The sequence below is a fragment of the Mobula birostris genome, chromosome 13 (genome assembly GCF_030028105.1).
Source record: "Mobula birostris isolate sMobBir1 chromosome 13, sMobBir1.hap1, whole genome shotgun sequence".
Classification (NCBI taxonomy): domain Eukaryota; kingdom Metazoa; phylum Chordata; class Chondrichthyes; order Myliobatiformes; family Myliobatidae; genus Mobula; species Mobula birostris.
The window spans coordinates 99,842,995-99,862,701 of NC_092382.1; the positions used below are offsets into that span (position 1 = coordinate 99,842,995).

Consider the following 19,707-nt stretch of genomic DNA (forward strand, 5'->3'; position numbering starts at 1 on the left):
CCTGCTGCTGATTGTGGTGGTGATCCCGCGTAAGTTAAAATCACAGGTTTATGGGAAGGGGGTTGTAGAATGCCCTTTGTGGAATGACGTACTGCAGCATCGGACGTGGTTAGGGTTGGTAGATTTCCTCATCAAGCTGTCTCCGTTGCAACTCATGGCCCGACAACGTCTGAACACTTATAAATGATTGCCGCGCTTGTCAGACTGTCCCACTGTGGAATAAGGCATTCAAAGGACGGGTTTCCCACAGTTTCGCTTTTCAGTTTGGAAAAGGACCTCGGGGGTTTCTCGGAGGGTGCATAAGGCTCTATCCAAACTTTGTTCCAAACTTAAAAGCGGAAGAAAAGCTAGTATGCTCAACGGATATTTAACACCAATTCCAAACTGCGGTGCACTGCGTTTCGTTTTGCCTGACTTGGAGTGCGCGTGTGTCAGTGTTACTCTGCGTTTCGCATGTTTCACTGGGGGCTAAATGCTTGGAGTTGATCGCAGAGTGGCCAGTGTCTCTCGGGAGCGTCAGTCCCTTCTTTGTAAACACTGTTACGTGTCAAAGTAATGAGTGAGAGAGTGAGAGACAGAGAGAGCGATAGAGAGAGAGAGAGAGAGAGGAATGAGGGAAAGAGAGTGAGAAAGGGACAGAATGGTTATTCAGCTCAGCAGAGTTGGACTAGTCTGCTCTACCGGATCTGTTCCACCATTCAACCGTGGTCAGCGGGCGAGCATGGTGTTTCGCGCCCAGGACACGGCGCGCAATTGTGTGAATCGTTGAATCAATCGAAGAGTGGCCACGGTCCTTCGAGATCGCGAGCCCTTCCTTCTGTCTGGCCTCCGCGCACTTTGAACTGCAATTTCAATACATTAAAATTCAAGCAACACACATCTAGATTGCTGGTGAACGCAGCAGGCCAGGCAGCATCTCTAGGAGGAGGTACAGTCGACGTTTCAGGCCGAGACCCTTCGTCAGGACTAACTGAAGGAAGAGTTAGTAAGATGTTTTGAAAGTGCGAGGGGGAGGGGGAGATCCAATATGATAGGAGAAGACAGGATTGGTAAGGATGGAGCCAAGAGCTGGACAGGTGATTGGAAAAAAGGATATGAGAAGATCATGGGACAGGAGGTCCAGGGAGAAAGACAAGGGGGGGACCAGAGGATGGGCAAGGGGTATAGTTAGAGGGACAGAGGGAGAAAAAGGAGAGAGAGGGAAAGAATGTGTGTATACAAATAAATAACAGATGGGGTACGAGGGGGAGGTGTGGCATTAGCGGAAGTTAGAGAAGTCGATGTTCATGCCATCAGGTTGGAGGCTACCCAGAGATTAAGGTTCAATAGGTTTCTGTTTTACAGGGGTTCTGCCCACGTACCTGAAACAGTCGCCTTCCTCTCTATCAGTCACAGAGGGAGAGGCAGCCAACGTCTACTGTACGCTGACGAATACGGGCTATAATGTTATGTATTGGCACAGACAGCGTTCCGATCGGGCAATGGATGCTCTCTTCTATTCAGCTGTGCATGGTTCCGTTACGAACTACACATCCGATTCCTACACAGCGACAAGACCCAGCAGCACTCTGCTTAAACTGGAGCTCAGTCGGGCATCGGCCTCCCTGCCACCGTTTACTACTGCGCTTGTAGTGGCGCACAGAACCTGAGATAACGAGTCTCCCACTACAAAAATCTTCCAGCCGATCAGAGGGAAGTTTGAACGTTCCTCTTCCACCGCACGGCGGCAGCACCGAGCTGTATTAGACTGCTCCTTTCTATCCCGAACGGGCAGCGCTCGGCTGGCTTTCCGCCGGTGTTTCAGTTTCCTCAGGGATCACAAAGACAAGCGTTCCATTTGGATGCGTAACTGCTCCACATCAGCTCTGCATTTGACAGCAAGATACTCCAGGGAGACGTTCACGTGCCCCAGCACAGCGTGGAAACATCTCTCTGTCTGTACATCTGGTTAGCTCCGTAAAATAACGAGCGTAATCAAAGATCCCAGCCACCACTCGAGCAGCTTCTCTCTCGTTTGACTTCCGACTCTGAAACAGGCCGTTTGTACGATCTCAGGCTGCAATAATGTAGACTCTTCCCATCAGAAACTGTCTAATTATGATCTTCGTTCTTTCTTTAGCTAGACACTTGTGGCCATAATAAACTAATATAATAATTTACCTTGTTCTCCCTCAATCCACAGTGCGAAGCAATTTGACGCTCTAACTTGCTCTTCAAGTGTAGGTAGGTCAGCAATATTTTTTTTTTATCGCCGATCGGTGTCCGATGATTTGCGAGAACTCAAAAGTTATGTGTTGCTGCAGAGTTCAGAGTCCGAAGTAAAATTCTAATCAAAACAGGAACGCGGCACGAGCTACCCTGAGGTTAAATTTCTGGACAATTACAGCACATACGATGAAAGATAACAATAAAGTCCATGGAAACTCAGGCACAAAGATGGACAAACAGTATGCAAATGAAGGCAAAATGTGCAAAGACATATTAAGCAAAAAACAATAAGTGTGGAAGTAATAAATATTATTGAGATCACAGTGGGTGAAAATCTTGAAAAAGATCACCTGGGTTTTCAAATAGTTCAACGTTAAGGTGGGTGAAGTTGTCAACACCAAGCGAAGAGCCCGAACCTGCGGGGAAACGTCACTCACCTCAACACTGAACGAAACAAGATGGCGGCTACACGCCGCCTTGCTGTGCGTTATGGCGAAGGGCCATTACTTTCTGCCATAGAAGCAATTCGCCTATCAGCGAATCCCAAGTAACTGAATTGAATCTCTAATCTCGTAATATTCGTTTCATTCGGGTGAATTTACCGATTATTTGAAACCTGCTTCCCTTGGACATGTGCCTCCCAGCTTGGAATTATCCAGCCCCTTCTTGAGGGGATCTCGACTCTCCTCGCCAGCTTGTCAGCACTGCTTTGAGCTCCAAAGAGGGATATCGCTGCGGAAGTGACGCAATTGGCAGGGAGCCAATGGGAGAATTGCTTTATCTGGCCAGGCGGTGAGTCTTCCCCGTGAATTGATACTGAGCTTCACTCGATTCCCCACAGCGGAAGTATCCTCACCCTGTAAATGATGCTGAGGGACTGGCTTTGCCTCCCGCTGATCGTGGCGATGATCCCGCGTAAGTTAAAATCACAGGTCTGGGGTAACGGGGTGTAGAATGCCCTCTGTCGAACTACATTGTGCAGTGTCGGATGCGGTTGCTTGATAGATATTCTCCTCATGAGGCCGATGATTTGATGCCTCCCTTTCAGCTCGTTAGCCAAATGACAAAACGTTTTCTGACAGATAAATCGTTACCGCGCTTGTCAGAGCGACCGAGTGTGGGGTCCTTCAGTTCTCTCACCTGGCTCTGAGGGGGTGCTATGGGTGTCTCATCTCACAGTAGTTCATTGTATTGATCGCAGAGCGACCGGTGTCTTTCGGGAGTACAATCCCCTTCTCCGCAGACATTTTGGGTGCGTGTCAGCGCTACAAGAAAGAGAAAGGGAGAGAGAGGGGGGAGAGAGAGAGCTCGTTTGAGTTAGGCTATTCAGCACATCGAGCCTGTTCCACCATCCGGCCAGGGTCATCGGGTGAGGATCGCATAGCACGCCGATCTGCAGGTTAATCGGAGAGTGGCCGTGGTCTGCCGATCACACCAAACTCTTTATGTGTCTAGCTTCCGCGCTCTTTCATGATCAATTCGGATAAATTGACAGAGTCTAATCTCAATTCTGTCCTACAGGGATTCTGACCGCCTACGTGGAGCAGTCGCTTTCCTCCCTGACAGTCCCGGAGGGAGAGACGGCAACTCTCTCGTGTACGCTGCTGAATACAGTCTATACAAACATGTACTGGTACCGACAGCGGTCCGGCCGGGCAATAGATGTTCTATTCTATTCTGCTGGGCAAAATTCAGCTATGAATTACACATCTGATTCCTACGCGGCGACAAGGCCCAGCAGCACTCTGTTTAAACTGGAGCTGAGACAAGCATCGTCCTCCCACTCCGCCGTCTACTTCTGCGCGTGTAATAGCGCACAGAACTTGAAATAACGAGTCTCCCTGTACAAAAACTGTCGAGCCAATCGCAGCGAGCTTCAATGATCCTGTTGCGCCTCTAGGTGGTAGCACGCGATTGTCTTTCCCTCTTCTGTCTCCTACGGGGAACAGGCCTGCATATCTCGGGTATAACATACAGAAGCATAGCGGCTTGTTATTGGCTCTGCTCTGCAATTAAAGGAAAGAATATCGAGAGATGTACAGAGCTGAGTTGATCAGATATCTGTCGACACAGCCCGTTACCTCAGCCAAGTAGCCAGCATAACAAAGGCTCTCTGCTGCTGTTTCCGACTCTTCTGCGAGGGGATGTTTTGATAATGTGCTCTCCTGACCTTACTATGCAGTTCCCTGTGGTCTTGTTCACCTGCACTGCATTTTTTCTCTGTCACTGTTAAACTTTACAGCTGAACCTTGTTCTGCATCAGTGCGCTGTGTCATTATTTGATCGGTGTGAATGTGATAGAGGAGGATTCTTTCACTGAAGCTCGATACATTTACCTTGTTCCATCTGAATGCACCGTGTAGTAAATTGATCTCTCATCACTGCATAACTGCTTCGGCAAGTCAGTGCACGTTTCTGTTCTCACCAGGATACCAACTGCCTTCGTTGCCTGCCTCATTGCTCCCGTATCACCATAGCTTCCCCATCAACCCACAACGATTTCCCTGTGATTTCTATTCTGGCTTTGAACATGAGTGTGTGTCGGATCATGGTTAACACAAATGCAATATGAGTAATTCAAGAAGATAGGTGTACGGGTAGATAGATAGATATCCAGTAAAACAGTCAGGCAAACATACAGACCTGGCAGCAAAATATCGTGTGCTGGTGTTCCCCCGGACACAGCCCATGATCTCTTCCTCCTTGAGATGATTTATTCCACTGTCGTCACTGGTATTTGGGATCATATTACTTAGATTTTCACTGTCGTCCGCCCTTCCTTACATGCCTTTCGTTTGTTCGTACAACTAATGCTCTGTTTTGCTTGCCCTGGGTTCATCTGCCTCTCAAGCACGTCTGCCTCCCAGCTGCGAATCATACAAACGTATCTCCATGGCATGAACTCATCTCGGGCCTCGTCGTCAGCTTCACCACAATGTCAACCGGCCAAAGGGGGCAAGGCGCCAAGGGAGTGCGGTTATTGGCACAGAAGCATCGGTAAACCAGTCCGCTTTTTTAGACCACGCCGATAAACTTGAACCTGAGAGCTGATACTGAGCTTCACACGATTACACATAAATATCGTGCCCTGGAGATGATGTCGTGGTGGACGTTTTGCCTCCCGCTGATTGCGGCGATGTTCCCGCGTAAGGTGACATCACAGATGGTGGGGAAGCAGGTGTAAAATGTCCTTTGCAGGCGGAAATAGTGCAGCATCTGACGTGATTAGGCTTTATAGATATTCTCGTCATGACGCAAAAGATTTGAGGACTTTCCTTCAACCATCGAGCCTGATGACGAAGTGTCTTATCACTGATAAGCGGTTTCCGCGCATGTCAGATTGCCCCAGGGTGAGATAGGGCATTGAATTCACGGATATTCCTGAGTTCCTCTACGATACCTGTAAGAGGAGCTCGGGGGTTTCTCGTTTTTTTTTTACGAGAGATTATGCGTCAAAAGTAAATGCGGATCAAATGCGAATATGCTCTTCAGCATTTTACCCCAATTCCTCACTTGTTGAATGCATCTCGTGTTTGTCTAAATTAGGGTACGGATGTGTCGGTGCCATCGTGTTATAGCCGGAGATGTAATTGGGGACAGCTCCCTCGTCGTATTCAATTCTCCACATGTTATGTGCTTCGAATACCCTCTAACGACCTAGTCCAGGTCCTGGTCTTCACATGTGGCTGAGCGACTATGCCCGGAGAAACTGTCTCTGCTGACATGGGAAGGGAAGAATGGCGGCTTACTGGCGCCTTAAAACCAGTCGCTTCTGGCAGATTGGGCTCGTCAGCCGTGGGGAAGGAAAACTCTGATCTCAAACCTCCGCTGCTTTCCGGCTGTACCCAGCCATGGGGAGGGCTTCAGCAGTGAACCCCCGGGGACAAATCCGGAGCTGCAGCCCCGAAATTAATCCTCTGTCGAATTTAAAGTTGACTGGCAGCTCCTGGGACGCCGGAGGTACCGAAATATACCTGTCTCTGTGGGGAAACTTGCTACATGGGCAACAACTTGCTCTCCATAACATACTGACCGGGATTGCGTGTAGAGATAGAGCATAGAACATAGAACATAGAATAGTACAGCACAGTACAGGCCCTTCGGCCCACAATGTTGTGCCGACCCTCAAACCCTGCCTCCTATATAAGCCCCCAACTTAGATTCCTCCATATGCCTGTGTATGACGCAGCACCCATAGTCGACCATGCACGAACGGGGTCTCGCTCTCTGACTCACTCGTCCTGCATGGATGCTATCTGACCTTCTGGAGTCCTCCAGCATTTATGTCTTTTGATAGATAGATAAAGAGAGAGAGTATGAGAGACAGAGAGAGAGAGAGAGAGAGAGAGAGAGCGAGAGATGAGAGAGATCTGAAGATTTTGTGTTTTTTTTTTCATTGGTGGTAGATGATGTAGGTCTGATGCGTTAACCAATTGTATTTCCTATGTATGTTTGTTCAACTGTAACCGAAACTTTCGTTCGATATCGGCTTCTGAACTGTAATAACCTTCGTGGTAAGACGCGCAGGGAGTGACGCCGTCAACAAAGGGCCAATGGGATTTCCGTAATCAGATAGGAGACAACGCGTTTCTTCTGAATACCGGCATTGCGCTGCACTCGATGACAAAGTGAGCCGGTATCTCTTTAGAGTGGATGATGGCTTGTGTAACGCCTTGCATCCTCCTGATTTTGCCGTTGATACCAAGTAAGTCAAACCATCACAGATCCACGGAAAGCGGTGTGGTTTTTCTGTTAGACTTATGCAGTGCGGCATTTTCCTTCCTTCAGCTCGGTAGAGGGTATCAAATTTGAAATCCCCTCCCGATCTCATGTTCCAAAATGGAAAGATCAGACCACTGATGACAGCCGGTACGTTGGGTTTCGGAATTGAAATGACGTCCTCTCCAGTGGACAGGTCTGAACGTGGAAGTGGTGACATGTATGTCTGTGCTGCACTGAGGGGGCTGAGGTACTGATACTAAATACGGATCAAATGCCAGCAAGCTGTCCAGTTTTCCGGTTCAATTCCCCAATCTGGTCCAATGGCGGCTGATATGGCCCACGGAGCCGTTCACCACTGTGACATTTCTGGCACGTTACTTGCTAGTGATTGGATATCATCCCGTTGGGTTTTGCTGAGGGTGGCCAAAGGATTTTAGATACGCGGGTTCCTTCTTTTTGAACATTTTAAACAATACCTGGTTGACTATTGAGAGCAATTAGAGACTGATTGAATTCCTTTCTTGCAGCGATTCTGGCGGCTTACGTGCAGCAGTCGTCTTCCTCCCTGTCAATTGGAGAGGAAAAGTCGGCCAGCATCTGGTGTACGCTGCTAAATACGGGTTATCCAGCCATGCTTTGGTACAGACAGCGATCGGATCGGACCATAGATGCTCTCTTCTATTCTGCTGGGCAAGGTCAGTCTATGAACTACACATCCGATTCCTACACGGCGACAAGGCCCAGCAGCACTCTGTTTAAATTGGAACTGGGCCGGGCATCGGCCTCCCACGGCGCCGTCTACTACTGCGCTTGTAGTAGCGCACAGAGCTTCAGATAACGAGTCTCCCACTACAAACACCTTCCAGCTGATTGCAGGCAGGTTCAGAGTTCCTTTTGTACCAGCAGGTGGCAGCACAGGACTGTGTTTGGCAGCCACTTGTACTGTCGCGGACGGGGAAAACCTGGCTGGCGTTCTCTCCTGCTCCAATAACGGTCGATATCACCAGGACAAGAATTCTACCTGATATGGCAACTGCTCTACAGTTACCAGCAAGAAACTCCAGAAAACAATACGTCCGCACAGCTCAGCGTATCTTGGAAACGTCCCCTCGCTAACATCTCCTTCTGTCAGAAGAACAAAGACGCCAGCCACCAGTCGGTCAGAAGACTCAAGATCTGAATATACATACTAACAGTCGCAAAGCAAACCTTTTCTCCCGCTGTTATTCAACTCTCGAGTGGCCCATTTTCTACGGTGCGATGGTACAGAAATGTGGGCCGCTGACGTCACAATGAACCTCGTTACGGTCCTGTACGTCAGTTCTGCTTTCTCTCGGCAGCTCTTAAACTTTATTGTCGTGCCTTATTCTACATCAGTGCACCGTGTACTGATTGTGTATCTGTGAACAAGCTTGTCACTGCATTTTGTTACAGGTGACAGTAACAAGTCAGTGTCAATACCAACACCGATACCCTCCAGAGCTGCTGACTGACCCGCTAAGTTCCTGCACTAAGTTGACGGTGACACCAAACTGAGTGGAAAAGCAAATTGTCACGGCTGAACACATGAAGCCACACCCCTCAACCGTACGTTAGAATAATACCGAATACCTTAGTCATCACCGCGCTCTTTACGAGCAATGTGCTATGAAGTGGGAGACCGTGGTCTACCCAGGACCATGATTAATCCTGCTAATTGTTTCTACAGAAGTGCTTTCCCTTTGTTTTATTCTTGGCAGTGTCTTTCCGAAACATTTTACCCCAGCCATTTCCAATCGTCATTAGAGATGTTCTGCCTGATATTAGTGGTTGTTCAAATAGAAACTGATAGACGAGCAATCCACCGCCTGTTCCCAATGCTTCACGGGACACCGATCGGAATTCATTCAGTTGCGACACCTTGCCTAAGGGTGCCCTGTATTCTAGCGGAGGGAAGGAGCGCCTTAGACTTCCTTTGGAAGAGACTCACCTCCTTTCGTCACCCACAGTACCGTGGTATCATGTGGAACACACGTTGGAGTTAAACAAGAGGCCGCGGGATAACAGAACCGGATCGGTTGATGCGAATGGAAGCAGTCGCGCTTGAAGGTATTGTGCGATCAGGCGTGGATCAAACAGGCCGCTTGCTTTGAGGTTATGGCGAAGTGGGGAAGCCTTTCTGGCATCGATATGTTAACTGGTTGAAGCTTTATTCTGTTTGCATAGTCCCTGCCGTCGGGTACATTGACCAAACATGTTAAACCGGTTTACCACGAGTGTGCGCCTCCCAGTTTCAAATTTGCATTGCATGAACCCATCTCGGGCCTTGTCGTCAGTGCCACGAAAATAAAAAACGACCCAAGGTATTTACCGAGGCGGAAGTGACGTAATCACGACAAAGACAGCGGGAATCTAGTTTCTTCACTGCACCAGACAGATAGACTTCCCTGAGAGCTGGTTCTGAGCTTCACTCGATCCACACAGAGGAAGAATCCTTATCCTGTAGATGATGGTGCGGAGGACAATTTCCCTGCCGCTGATCGTGGTCATGATCCCACGTAAGTAAAAATCACAGATCTCGGGGAAAGGGGTGTTGAACGACCTTTGTGTAACGACATGGTTCAGCATTGGACATGGTTACGCTTGGTAGATTTTCTCGACAAGAGGCCGAAGATTTGATGCCAACTTGGCAACTCATGAGCCGAATGAGAAAGCACCTTCCACTGATAAGCTTTCCCGCCCTGGTCGAACTGACCCAGTTGACATTGCGCGCTTCCTTCAGTTTCGCTAAACCTGGGAGATGATCTCGGGGTATCTCCGGGGATGAGTGGGGTTTTGCGTCAAAACTGAACGCGGACCAAGTGAGATTTGTACGATATTTAACCTCAGAATCAAAGCGTTTCGAAGAATCTCAATTTGTCTGAATTGGAGTTCGTGTGTGTCAGGATGGTGTATCGCGCCTATGGCACGTCGCAGAATAATGCGAACCTTGGGGTTAACCTGAGAGTGGATGGCATATTTCGGGAAAGCCAGCCCCTTCCTTCTGTCTAGTTTACGCGCGCGCTGATCAACAACTGAGGGACATTGGAGATTAATCGATTTTCTGCCTTACAGGGATTCTGGGCGCTTTCGTCGAGCAGTCGCCTTCCTCCTTGTCAGTCGGAGAGGGTGAGACGGCTAGTGTCTCGTGTACGCTGTTGAAAACGGACTATACACCCATGTATTGGTACAGGCAGCGGTCCGACCAGGCAATAGATTGTCTCTTCTATTCTTTTGGACAAGGTTTGGTTACGAACTACACATCCGATTCCTACACGGCCACAAGACCCAGCAGCACTCAGTTTAAACTGGAGCTGAGAAAAGCATCGCCCTCCCACTCTGCCATCTACTACTGCGCTTGTAGTAGCGCACAGAACTTCAGATAACGAGTCTCCCACTACAAAAACCTTCCGGCCGAACGCAGGGAGGTTTCGCAGTTCTGTTGCACCACTAGGTGGCAGCACAGGATTGTGTTTGACTGTTCCTTTCTGTCACGAGCCAACAACATTCAGCTGGCTCTTTTAAGATGCCCCAGCTGCATCAGATATCACAAAGGCGAGAATTGCATTATGATGTGTAACTGCTCGATGTGGATAATGCACTGCAATTGAAGGCAAAAAAAACCGCAGAGAGACGCGCACCTGTCTCAGCACATCGTGGATACCTGCTTCGCGCCTATCCATCTCGATAGCTCAGTAAAGCAACGAGCAAAACCAAAGATCCCATCCACCACTCGAGCAGTTTCTCACCCGCTGTAACTGGACCCTCGAACGGGCTACAGGATGGTGCAGTGACGTGCACTCCTGACGTCACAAACTACCCCATTAAGGTCGTGCTCACCTGCGCTGCAATTTCTCCGTCGATTTTAAAGTTTCTAGATGAACCTTATTCCACATCAATCCACAGTGTGTGATCTTTCGGGTGTGTGTGTCTGCACGCGCGCGCTGTCCAGTACCCCTGGATTCCCCCACTGAAACGGCACTGACTAAAATGTGGCTTTCGCTCTCTCCTTTCTGCTTTCGAATGACAGCTGAAGAAATGTGTACCGCTTACAACTGCACCGGAGGCTAAAGACGTCATCCGGCCAATCGGTTCCAGACAATGATTCGGCAGCGCAGTGTATGTCATCTGAAAGCAGCTCATGATCAACACTCCATCAGCTTCCCGTCAGCTTCCACCCTGTGAAAGATTGGTGCGTGGAACACATTGTCCTGCGCTGATCGTGTCCTTGATGCCGCGTCAGTCAGCAAAACAGAGGTTCAGGGGGAAAAAAACTGGCGTGCACAGAACGAGCTATCAATTCCTGAGAAAAATAAGACTCTGAGAGAGTTTTTTTTTTCAGCAGTCTGGTAAAGACTCTGGCTGTATACGTGTATCAGTTTACCCCTTCCCTGTCAGTTCGGTGGGGAAAGTCAAGCATCGCCCAATACGCGCTGTGGAGTACGGGTTATCATCGGACATATTGGTGCAGACAGAAACCCGACCAGGCACGAAAAGCTATTCCGCTGGGAAATACATAGTTAACCGTTACAGGTCTCGGTTCTACAGGGCAACGAGAACCAGTAACATGTCGCTCAAACCGCCTTGCACTCTTGCTCCGCCATCTGATTCTGTGTCTCCGACAGTAAAAACCTCTCTTCCTCACGCCAGGAGGACTATTACCACCGTACAACATTTTCCGGCAGCAGATGATTGAGAATCGTTGCTCAGTTTCCATCTCGACAGGGTGGGGGGGGGGGGTGGGTGGCATAGAGAACTGATCGAGTGCTGGTATTGCCTGGACACCGTTAACTATCTCTTCATGCTCGGTGTGACGTATTCGGCTGCCCGCCTTGGGATCAGATAACATGAATGTCCTCGGCCTGTGCCGTCCGCCCCACTCCAGACCAATTCTCACGCGGATTCTCCCCTGTTCTCACCCTCTCTCCGCCCTACAGTCCCCGTCCCTCCACTAAGCCTCTCTTGTCCTGTCTTACCTTTCCTCAAGCATCCAGAACATCTTTCAAGGCATAACCGACATTGCTCTATATTCTGTTGAGATAAGCACTCCGAATGCGTCACCGTCCATTTCCGTTGTTGCGTCTCAGTCTTCAGCTCGTTTCCAACAACATCTGCGAGTAGCTTCACCGACACGAAGCGCCATGATGCGCGCTGGCAAAAACACTACCCAGTTGCGGAGGAAAGACAGACTCCAATGTCGCGACCATAAAACTTCATAAGATTTCCAACAGAAGATCAGGTGTGACAACCGAGTGACACCGCGAGAGATAATTTTCTCAAAACTAGGGCCCCGCGATTAAAATTGATCGGGTGTCTGTTTACGGCACACAGACACCAAGCATTCATTTTGTTACCAACGTCTGTATGCGGAATACAACTCTGAGATTTGCCTTCTCCAGATAGACATAAAATACTGAAAAAATCATTGAAGTATTTGGAAGAAAGCCAACTGTTCCATCCCCCGGACGATAACAAAAGAAACATATCGAAGCAAATTAAACCCCTACAACACCCCCAGGCACCAAAACTAACAGATCACCTACAGGGAGAAACAATATCAACGACAAACCCCAAACAGCCAGCGCGCTAATCGGCAACACGAAAGAATGAACGAGAACACAACGAAAAAATAACGGAAAGAGGCCGAAGTTAACTTCAGGTAGATTAAAATGCAGCCCGATCCAGAATCTCTGAGTTGTCAGGGCATCTGAGATAGCATCGGTATCCAGACAGCGGCGATTCGGAACAACAGCCCCTCCAGGTGATTTGACTTGAATGCTTGATCGCGCCGAGAGCAACAAGTCGAACCTAACGGCCTCTCCGAGAACCGATCGCTCTCATCGACATATGCCTCCTTCTTTCAATCTTCCTCGGTTCTTCAATCCGCGAGAAACCTGCCGTCCGGTCCCCGAGCTTTTCTGCTAGAGTTTTCTGCGGCACAGGATAGCGCTAGCTCACAGTGACTAGTGGGGTACCACAAGGCTCAGTGCTGGGACCCCAGTTGTTTACAACATATATTAATGGCTTGGATGAGAGAATTAAATACAGCATCTCCAAGTTTGCGGATGACACGAAGCTGGGCGGCACTGTTAGCTGTGAGGAAGATGTTAAGAGGATGCAGGGTGACTTGGATAGGTTGGGTGAGTGGGCAAATTCATGGCAGATGCAATTTAATGTGGATAAACGTGAAGTTATCCACTTTGGTGGCAAAAATAGGAAAACAGATTATTAACTGAATGGTGGACGATTAGGAAAAGGGGAGGTGCAACGAGACCTGGGTGTCATTATACACCAGTCATTGAAAGCGGGCATGCAGGTACAGCAGGCGGTGAAAAAGGCGAATGGTATACTGGCATTCATAGCAAGAGGATTCGAGTACAGGAGCAGGGAGGTACTACTGCAGTTGTACAAGGCCTTGGTGAGACCACACCTGGAGTATTGTGTGCAGTTTTGGTCCCCTAATCTGAGGAAAGACATCCTTGCCATAGAGGGAGTACCAAGAAGGTTCACCAGATTGATTCCTGGGATGGCAGAACTTTCATATGAAGAAAGACTGGATGAACTGGGCTTGTACTCGTTGGAATTTTGAAGATTGAGGGGGGATCTGATTGAAACGTATAAGATCCGAAAGCAATTGGACAGGCTAGATGCAGGAAGATTGTTCCCGATGTTGGGGAAGTCCAGAACGAGGGGTCACAGTTTTGAGGATAAAGGGGAAGCCTTTTAGGACAGAGATTAGGAAAAACTTCTTCGCACAGAGAGTGGTGAATCTGTGGAATTCTCTGTCACAGGAAACAGTTGAGGCCAGTTCATTGGCTATATTTAAGGGGGAGTTAGATATGGCCCTTGTGGCTATGGGGATCAGAGGTTATGGAGGGAAGGCTGGTGCAGGGTTCTGAGTTGGATGATCAGCCATGATCATAATAAATGGCGGTGCAGGCTCGAAGGGCCGAATGGCCTACTCCTGCACCTATTTTCTATGTTTTCTATGTTTTCTATGAGTTCATCCTGAAGTCCGACAAACTGGAGGCGAATTCGTCGGCAGTGTATTTCTGCGCCTGGAGTGTTCCTGGCGGCTCAGAGTGACGGGACAGCTGAACGGACACCTCGCTGTCAAAAGAGTCTGTGCTTTCAGCAAAACAGGAAATACGACTCTTGTCAATCATCGGGTGGGAGGAGGGTCTATCTGTCTGGCGCTGACCCGTTGCGGCCAATCGGTGAAATAAGGGGCGGAGGCATTATGCCGTGGCGTTTAATTTCCTTCCCTTCTTAAAGATTCAGATGGGGGAATATGATCCCCACTGCTCTCCCCAGTTCATCTTTCCTTGACTCTGCAGCCTAGGGTCGGGGACAGGCGGATAGTTAAGAAACAGGGAGAGACTGGAGAACAGCTGTAGGACACACCCCGTGAATGGCAGAAAACGGCGTCCTTGGAGGGAACAGAGAGATATTGATGTTCACCAATCACTGAAGATGACAGAATATGAGGGTTTTGGCGGATCTGGGGGTAGGAACAGAAATAGTTTTCTCAGGCGGATTTTCGGGTGCGCACGGATTTGGACTTGTCGGTGTATACGGGGTCTTGGCCGATTCGCTGGCGCCTACAGATTTGGAAAATTTGGCGTATGTGAGCGTGCCCGCCGATATATGGGAACCTGCTCCATGCAGAACACGGGGTATTTCACGTGGTTTAGCTGCGATCTGGGGGGGTTTAGAATACAGGTTCCAAATCTGTAGTTTGGAGAGTGAATATGTTCCCGGTGTGCTCCGTATGCCTCCTGCTTTATGAGAGAGGAGGTCTGCGACATGGAACAGGCTAACAACGGGAGATGCAAATGGACTAAACTGTCAGGTGTGGTTTGGAGTGCGGTCAATATATCAGATAGATTCGTGTTTTCAATAAAGAGTTGGTGTATTGTGGCCTATCTTCTCACACCGGATCTCAAGTATGCCGAAAATCCCAAAACGAAGGAGCATTAAAAATCAGCAAGGAAGAGATATAGGGCGTGCAGAGGGCGACGAAGTTGAGCTGAGAGATAGATCGAATCAGAGTGTCTGTGTCTGTGTGTGTGTGTGTGAGAGAGAGAGAGAGAGAGAGGGAGAGAGAGAGAGAGAGAGAGAGAGAGAATTGGCTGCTTTAATTAGTGGAGCGTAACAACACATCCCTGAGATCGGATAGGTTCATAGAGGGGGCGTGACTGATCGCTACTACCGCAAGTCCACCGACGTCACTGATATAAGTAACAAGTGAGTGACTCTTCTCTGCTGCACACAACAGTTTCATCACTCAGAGAATAAACCCTCCAAGGAAGATGCTTTTATTTCTGCGGTTTGTTCTCGCCTTCCACTGTGAGTGATGCTGACAAACAATATTAATTTTTATTTTTTTGCTCCTCTATTCCTTTCAGATTTCTTTCACGTGTTTTACCTTCCAGTAGTCTCTTCATTTACGAGACCTCTCCTCCGCACACAGTCTTCCCTCTGCAGCCGCCTCTCAGTTCCATCCTCCTCTCTATCTTTCCCAACCCCACATCTCCTCCTTCCTTCCCTCAATGCACCAACTTTCTGCCCTTCCCTATTGACCCGGGTCTCCCTGATCAATCACCGCATTTTCCACCCCCGTCTCTTTTTCCAGACGCGACCTCGGTGACGATCTACCAGACTCCGGGTTTCTCCGGAAATCCCGGCCAGAAGGTGACCCTGAATTGCACAGTAGAGCGTAGTACCAGTTCTAACAACTGGTTGTACTGGTACCGACAATTCCCGGGAAACGGACCGGAGTACATGTTTCACTCGATCGCAGCTAATTACGTGCAGCCGGAAAAATTGGTCGGCGGTTTTAGTGCGGAGAGACCGAAGACCAACGAAATCTTCCTGAAGTCTGACAAACTGGAGGCGAAATCGTCGGCCCTATATCTCTGTGCCTGGAGTATTCACGGCGGAACAGCGTGACGGGGCAGCTGTACAAAAACTCTCAGTGTCAGAAGGGTCGTTGCTGTCAGCAAAACAGGAAACACGACTCCTGTCAATCATATGGTGGGAGGTGGGCCTATCATTCAGTCGTGAGCGCCGCAGCGTCCTATCAGTGAAATAGGGGGCGATGTTATTGTACGGCAGTTTTTCATTTCCCTTCTTTCCTGAAGCATCCAGTTGGGTGAATACAATTCGCACACTCAACTTTCCAGTCTATTCTTCCTTGTCATTTCTGGCCTTTCCACACATCATCGATCCGGGAGAATCAAAACCACTGAGTGCGCCAGTAATGTTCAGTCCCCAACAACAATTTCCCGCTCGCGTCTTTTTTGTCTGTTGTTGGAAACACAGAATACGAAGAATACCGGAAGAATCCGGAACAGAGGAAACACGGGGCCTAAGTGTTCGACAGGCATACTGTACATGGTGGCGAATGTTGAGGAACAGCGGGGCCGCGGTGTACAGGGTAGTAAAAGGACCATGAATGGTGGGGCGTGTCGAGGGACAGAGGGACCTCAGTGTTACAAGGATAGGGCACACACCGTGAAATGTGAGGTGGGTGAAGGTACAGAGAGTCTTGGGTGCACGAAGATAGGAGAGTGACAGACAATGGGGATTGTGAAGAGACGGAGAGGGATAGGATAACAAGGGTAGGATACACAGCGTGAATATGAAGTCTACCTCAATACATCGAGCAATGTCTGAAGACACAGGCTGCTACCACTAGGGGGCGCACATGAACTGCGTTAAAGTTTATGTAAGGTATTTCGAGGGTATTTAAAAGGACACATTTTTTCTGTAAAGTGAATTTTATCTTCGGCTAGGTGGCAACCATTGCTAAGAGCCAGAGATCGACGCTCGGGGTGGGAAAGAAAGAGAGAGACTGGATGCCAAAGACTGCTCTATGAAAGACACAAGGTGTTTCATAAGGTTCACCGAATAGCACTCATTATGAGATTCCTGGCTACAGCGAAAAGGATATGAAGTTTTGTGTACACCTGTTGTGCAGATTTAAGAAATTACAAAGACTTGGGAGCTTAAATATATTGCAGACAGTGAGATAATCGGGGCCAGATGAAGAAAGAGAGATGGATGGACGAGGATAGCGTCAAAGAGGGAGAGTGCTGTGTAGTCATCTTGGTAGAGCGGAAGAGGTACACCCCTCAAATCGTGTTGGAACATCTAAAGGGCGTGGCCAATCGATACTTCCGCAAATCCATCTACGTCACTGATATAAGCAACCAAAGGGGTTTGAAGTGAATGGATTATTTCTCTGCTGCACGCACCACTTTCATGACTGAGAGAATGAACCCTCCAAGTAGGATGTTTCTGTTTCTGCTCTTTATTCTCGCCTTCCACTGTGAGTGAAATTTGACAAATATTACTTTTTTTCTTTCTCCGCTTCTCTCTTCCTTTCACATTCCCGTCACTGTTCGTCTTGGACTCGTTACTTGTTTAGTTACGAGCCGTCGCGTCCGCACGCGATCTGGCCTCGGTCGCAGCCTGTAAATTCCCATCTCCTCTCGAGCTTTCCCGACATCAATATCCTCTTGGCTTCCCTCAATGCACCCTTTTTCCTCCCCTTTCCCATTTGCCAACGTCTCCGTTTTCATTCACCCCGTTCTGCCTCCCCCGTCTCTTTTTTCCAGACGCGACCTCGGTGATGATCCACCAGACGCCGGCTTTCTCGGGAACTGCCGGCCAGAAGGTGACCCTGCGTTGCACAGTAGAGGGTAGTACCAGTGTTGATAACGTGTTGTACTGGTACCGACAATCCCCGGGAAACGGTCCGGAGAACATGTTTTACTCGAACACAGCTCCGTACGTCCAACCAGACGGAATGGTCAACGGTTTTGCGGCGGAGAGACCAAAGAGCAACGAGTTCCTCCTGAAGTGCGACAAATTGGAGGCGAATTCGTCGGCCGTGTATTTCTGCGCCTGGAGTATTCACGGCGGCTCAGAGTGACGGGACAGCCGAACAAAAACCTCGCCGACAAAAGGGTCGGTGCTGTCAGCAAAACAGGAAATACGACACCTGTCAATTATAGGATGGGAGGCGGGTCTAGCTGACAGGCGCTGCGCCGATGCGGCCAATCAGTGAAATAAGGGGCGGAGCTATTATGCAGTGGCATTTAATTTCCTCTCTTATTAAACATTCAGATGGGTGAATATGATCCCCACAGCTCTCCCCACTCCATCTTTCCTTGATTGTGAAGCCTAGGGTAAGAGACAGACGGATAGTTAAGAAACTGGGAGAGACTGGAGAACAGCTGTAGGACACACCCCGTGAATGGCAGATCACGGCGTCCGAGGAAGGAACAGAGGGATATTGACGTTCACCAATCTCAGAAGATGACAGAATATGAGGGTGTTAGCGGATCTTGGAATTCTAGCAGAAATAGTTTTCTCAGGCGGATTTGGGGTGCGCGGGCATTTGGGGTTGTCGGCGTAAATACGGGCTGCTAGTCGATTTGTTGGCGTGTGCAGATTTGGAAATTTTGGCGTATGTGAGAGTGCCGGCCGACATATAGGTAGCTGCTCCGTGCAGAACACAGGGTATTTCACGTGGTTTGTCTATGATCTAGGAGGGCTTAGAATACAGATTCCAAATGTTTATTTTCACGAGATAGGAGAGTCAACCTGTTCCCGGTTTACTCCAGATCTCTCCTGCTTTCTGAGAGAGGAGCTCTGCGACATAGAACAGGCTAACAACGGGAGTTGTACAAGGACTAAAATGCCACATGTGGTTTGGAGTTCGGTTATTATTAAGACAGATTCGCGTTTTAAATAAAAACTTGGTTTACTGTTGCTCCGCTTCTCGCACCGGATCTCTGGTATTCCGAAAATGAAAAGACGCAAGAGCATAAAAAAATCAGCAAGAGGGTGATGTACGGCGTGGAGAGGTAAGAAGTTGAGCAGAGAGATAGATAGATACACCATGTGTGTGTGTGTGTGTGTGTGTGTGTGTGAGAGAGAGAGAGAGAGAGAGAGAGAATTGGTTGCTTAAATTTGTAGAGTGTAACAACATTTCCCTGAGATCGGATAGGTTCATGGAAGGGGCGTAGCTGATCGCTACTTCCGCAAGTCCACCGACGTCGCTGATATTAGTAACAAGTGAATGAATTCGTCTGTGCTGCACACAACACTTTCATCACTGAGAGAATAAACCCTCCAAGGAAGATGCTTTTATTTCTGCGGTTTCCCCTCGCCTTCCACTGTGAGTGACGTTCACAAACAATATTAATTTTTATTTCTATGCTCCTCTCTTCCTTTCAGATTCCCTTCACGTGCTTTACCTTCCAGTAGTCTCGGAATATTTCAAAATTTATTTACGGGACCTCGCGTCCGCTTACTATATTACCTCTGCTGCCGCCTCTAATTCCGTCCTCCTCTCCATCTTTCCCAACCCCAGATCTCCTCCTTCCTTCCCTCAATGCACCATCTTTCTGCCCTTCCCTATTGACCCGGGTCTCCCTGATCAATCATCGCATTTTTCACCCCCGTCTCTTTTTCCAGACGCGACGTCCGTGACGATCCACCAGACTCCGGGTTTCTCCGGAACTTCCGGCCAGAAGGTGACCCTGAATTGCACAGTAGAGGGTAGCATCAGTGCTAGCGACTGGTTGTACTGGTACCGACAATTCCCGGGAAACGGACCGGAATACCTGTTTCACTCGACCGCAGTTAAATACGTGCAGCCGGAGAAATCGGTCGGCGGTTTTACGGCGGAGAGACCGAGGACCAACGAAATCTTCCTGAAATCTGACAAACTAGAGGCGAAATCGT

At 48.8% G+C, this 19,707-nt stretch overlaps 1 gene segment (V, D, J or C); it reads left to right on the plus strand.

Annotated features, from left to right (window-relative positions):
• Window positions 1–9,418: 9,418 nt before the first annotated feature.
• LOC140208078 (T cell receptor beta variable 30-like) lies at window positions 9,419–10,334 on the plus strand. The segment is given in 2 exon segments: window positions 9,419–9,467; window positions 10,024–10,334. Coding segments are annotated over 2 exon segments (360 nt in total).
• The last annotated feature ends 9,373 nt before the right edge of the window (window positions 10,335–19,707 follow it).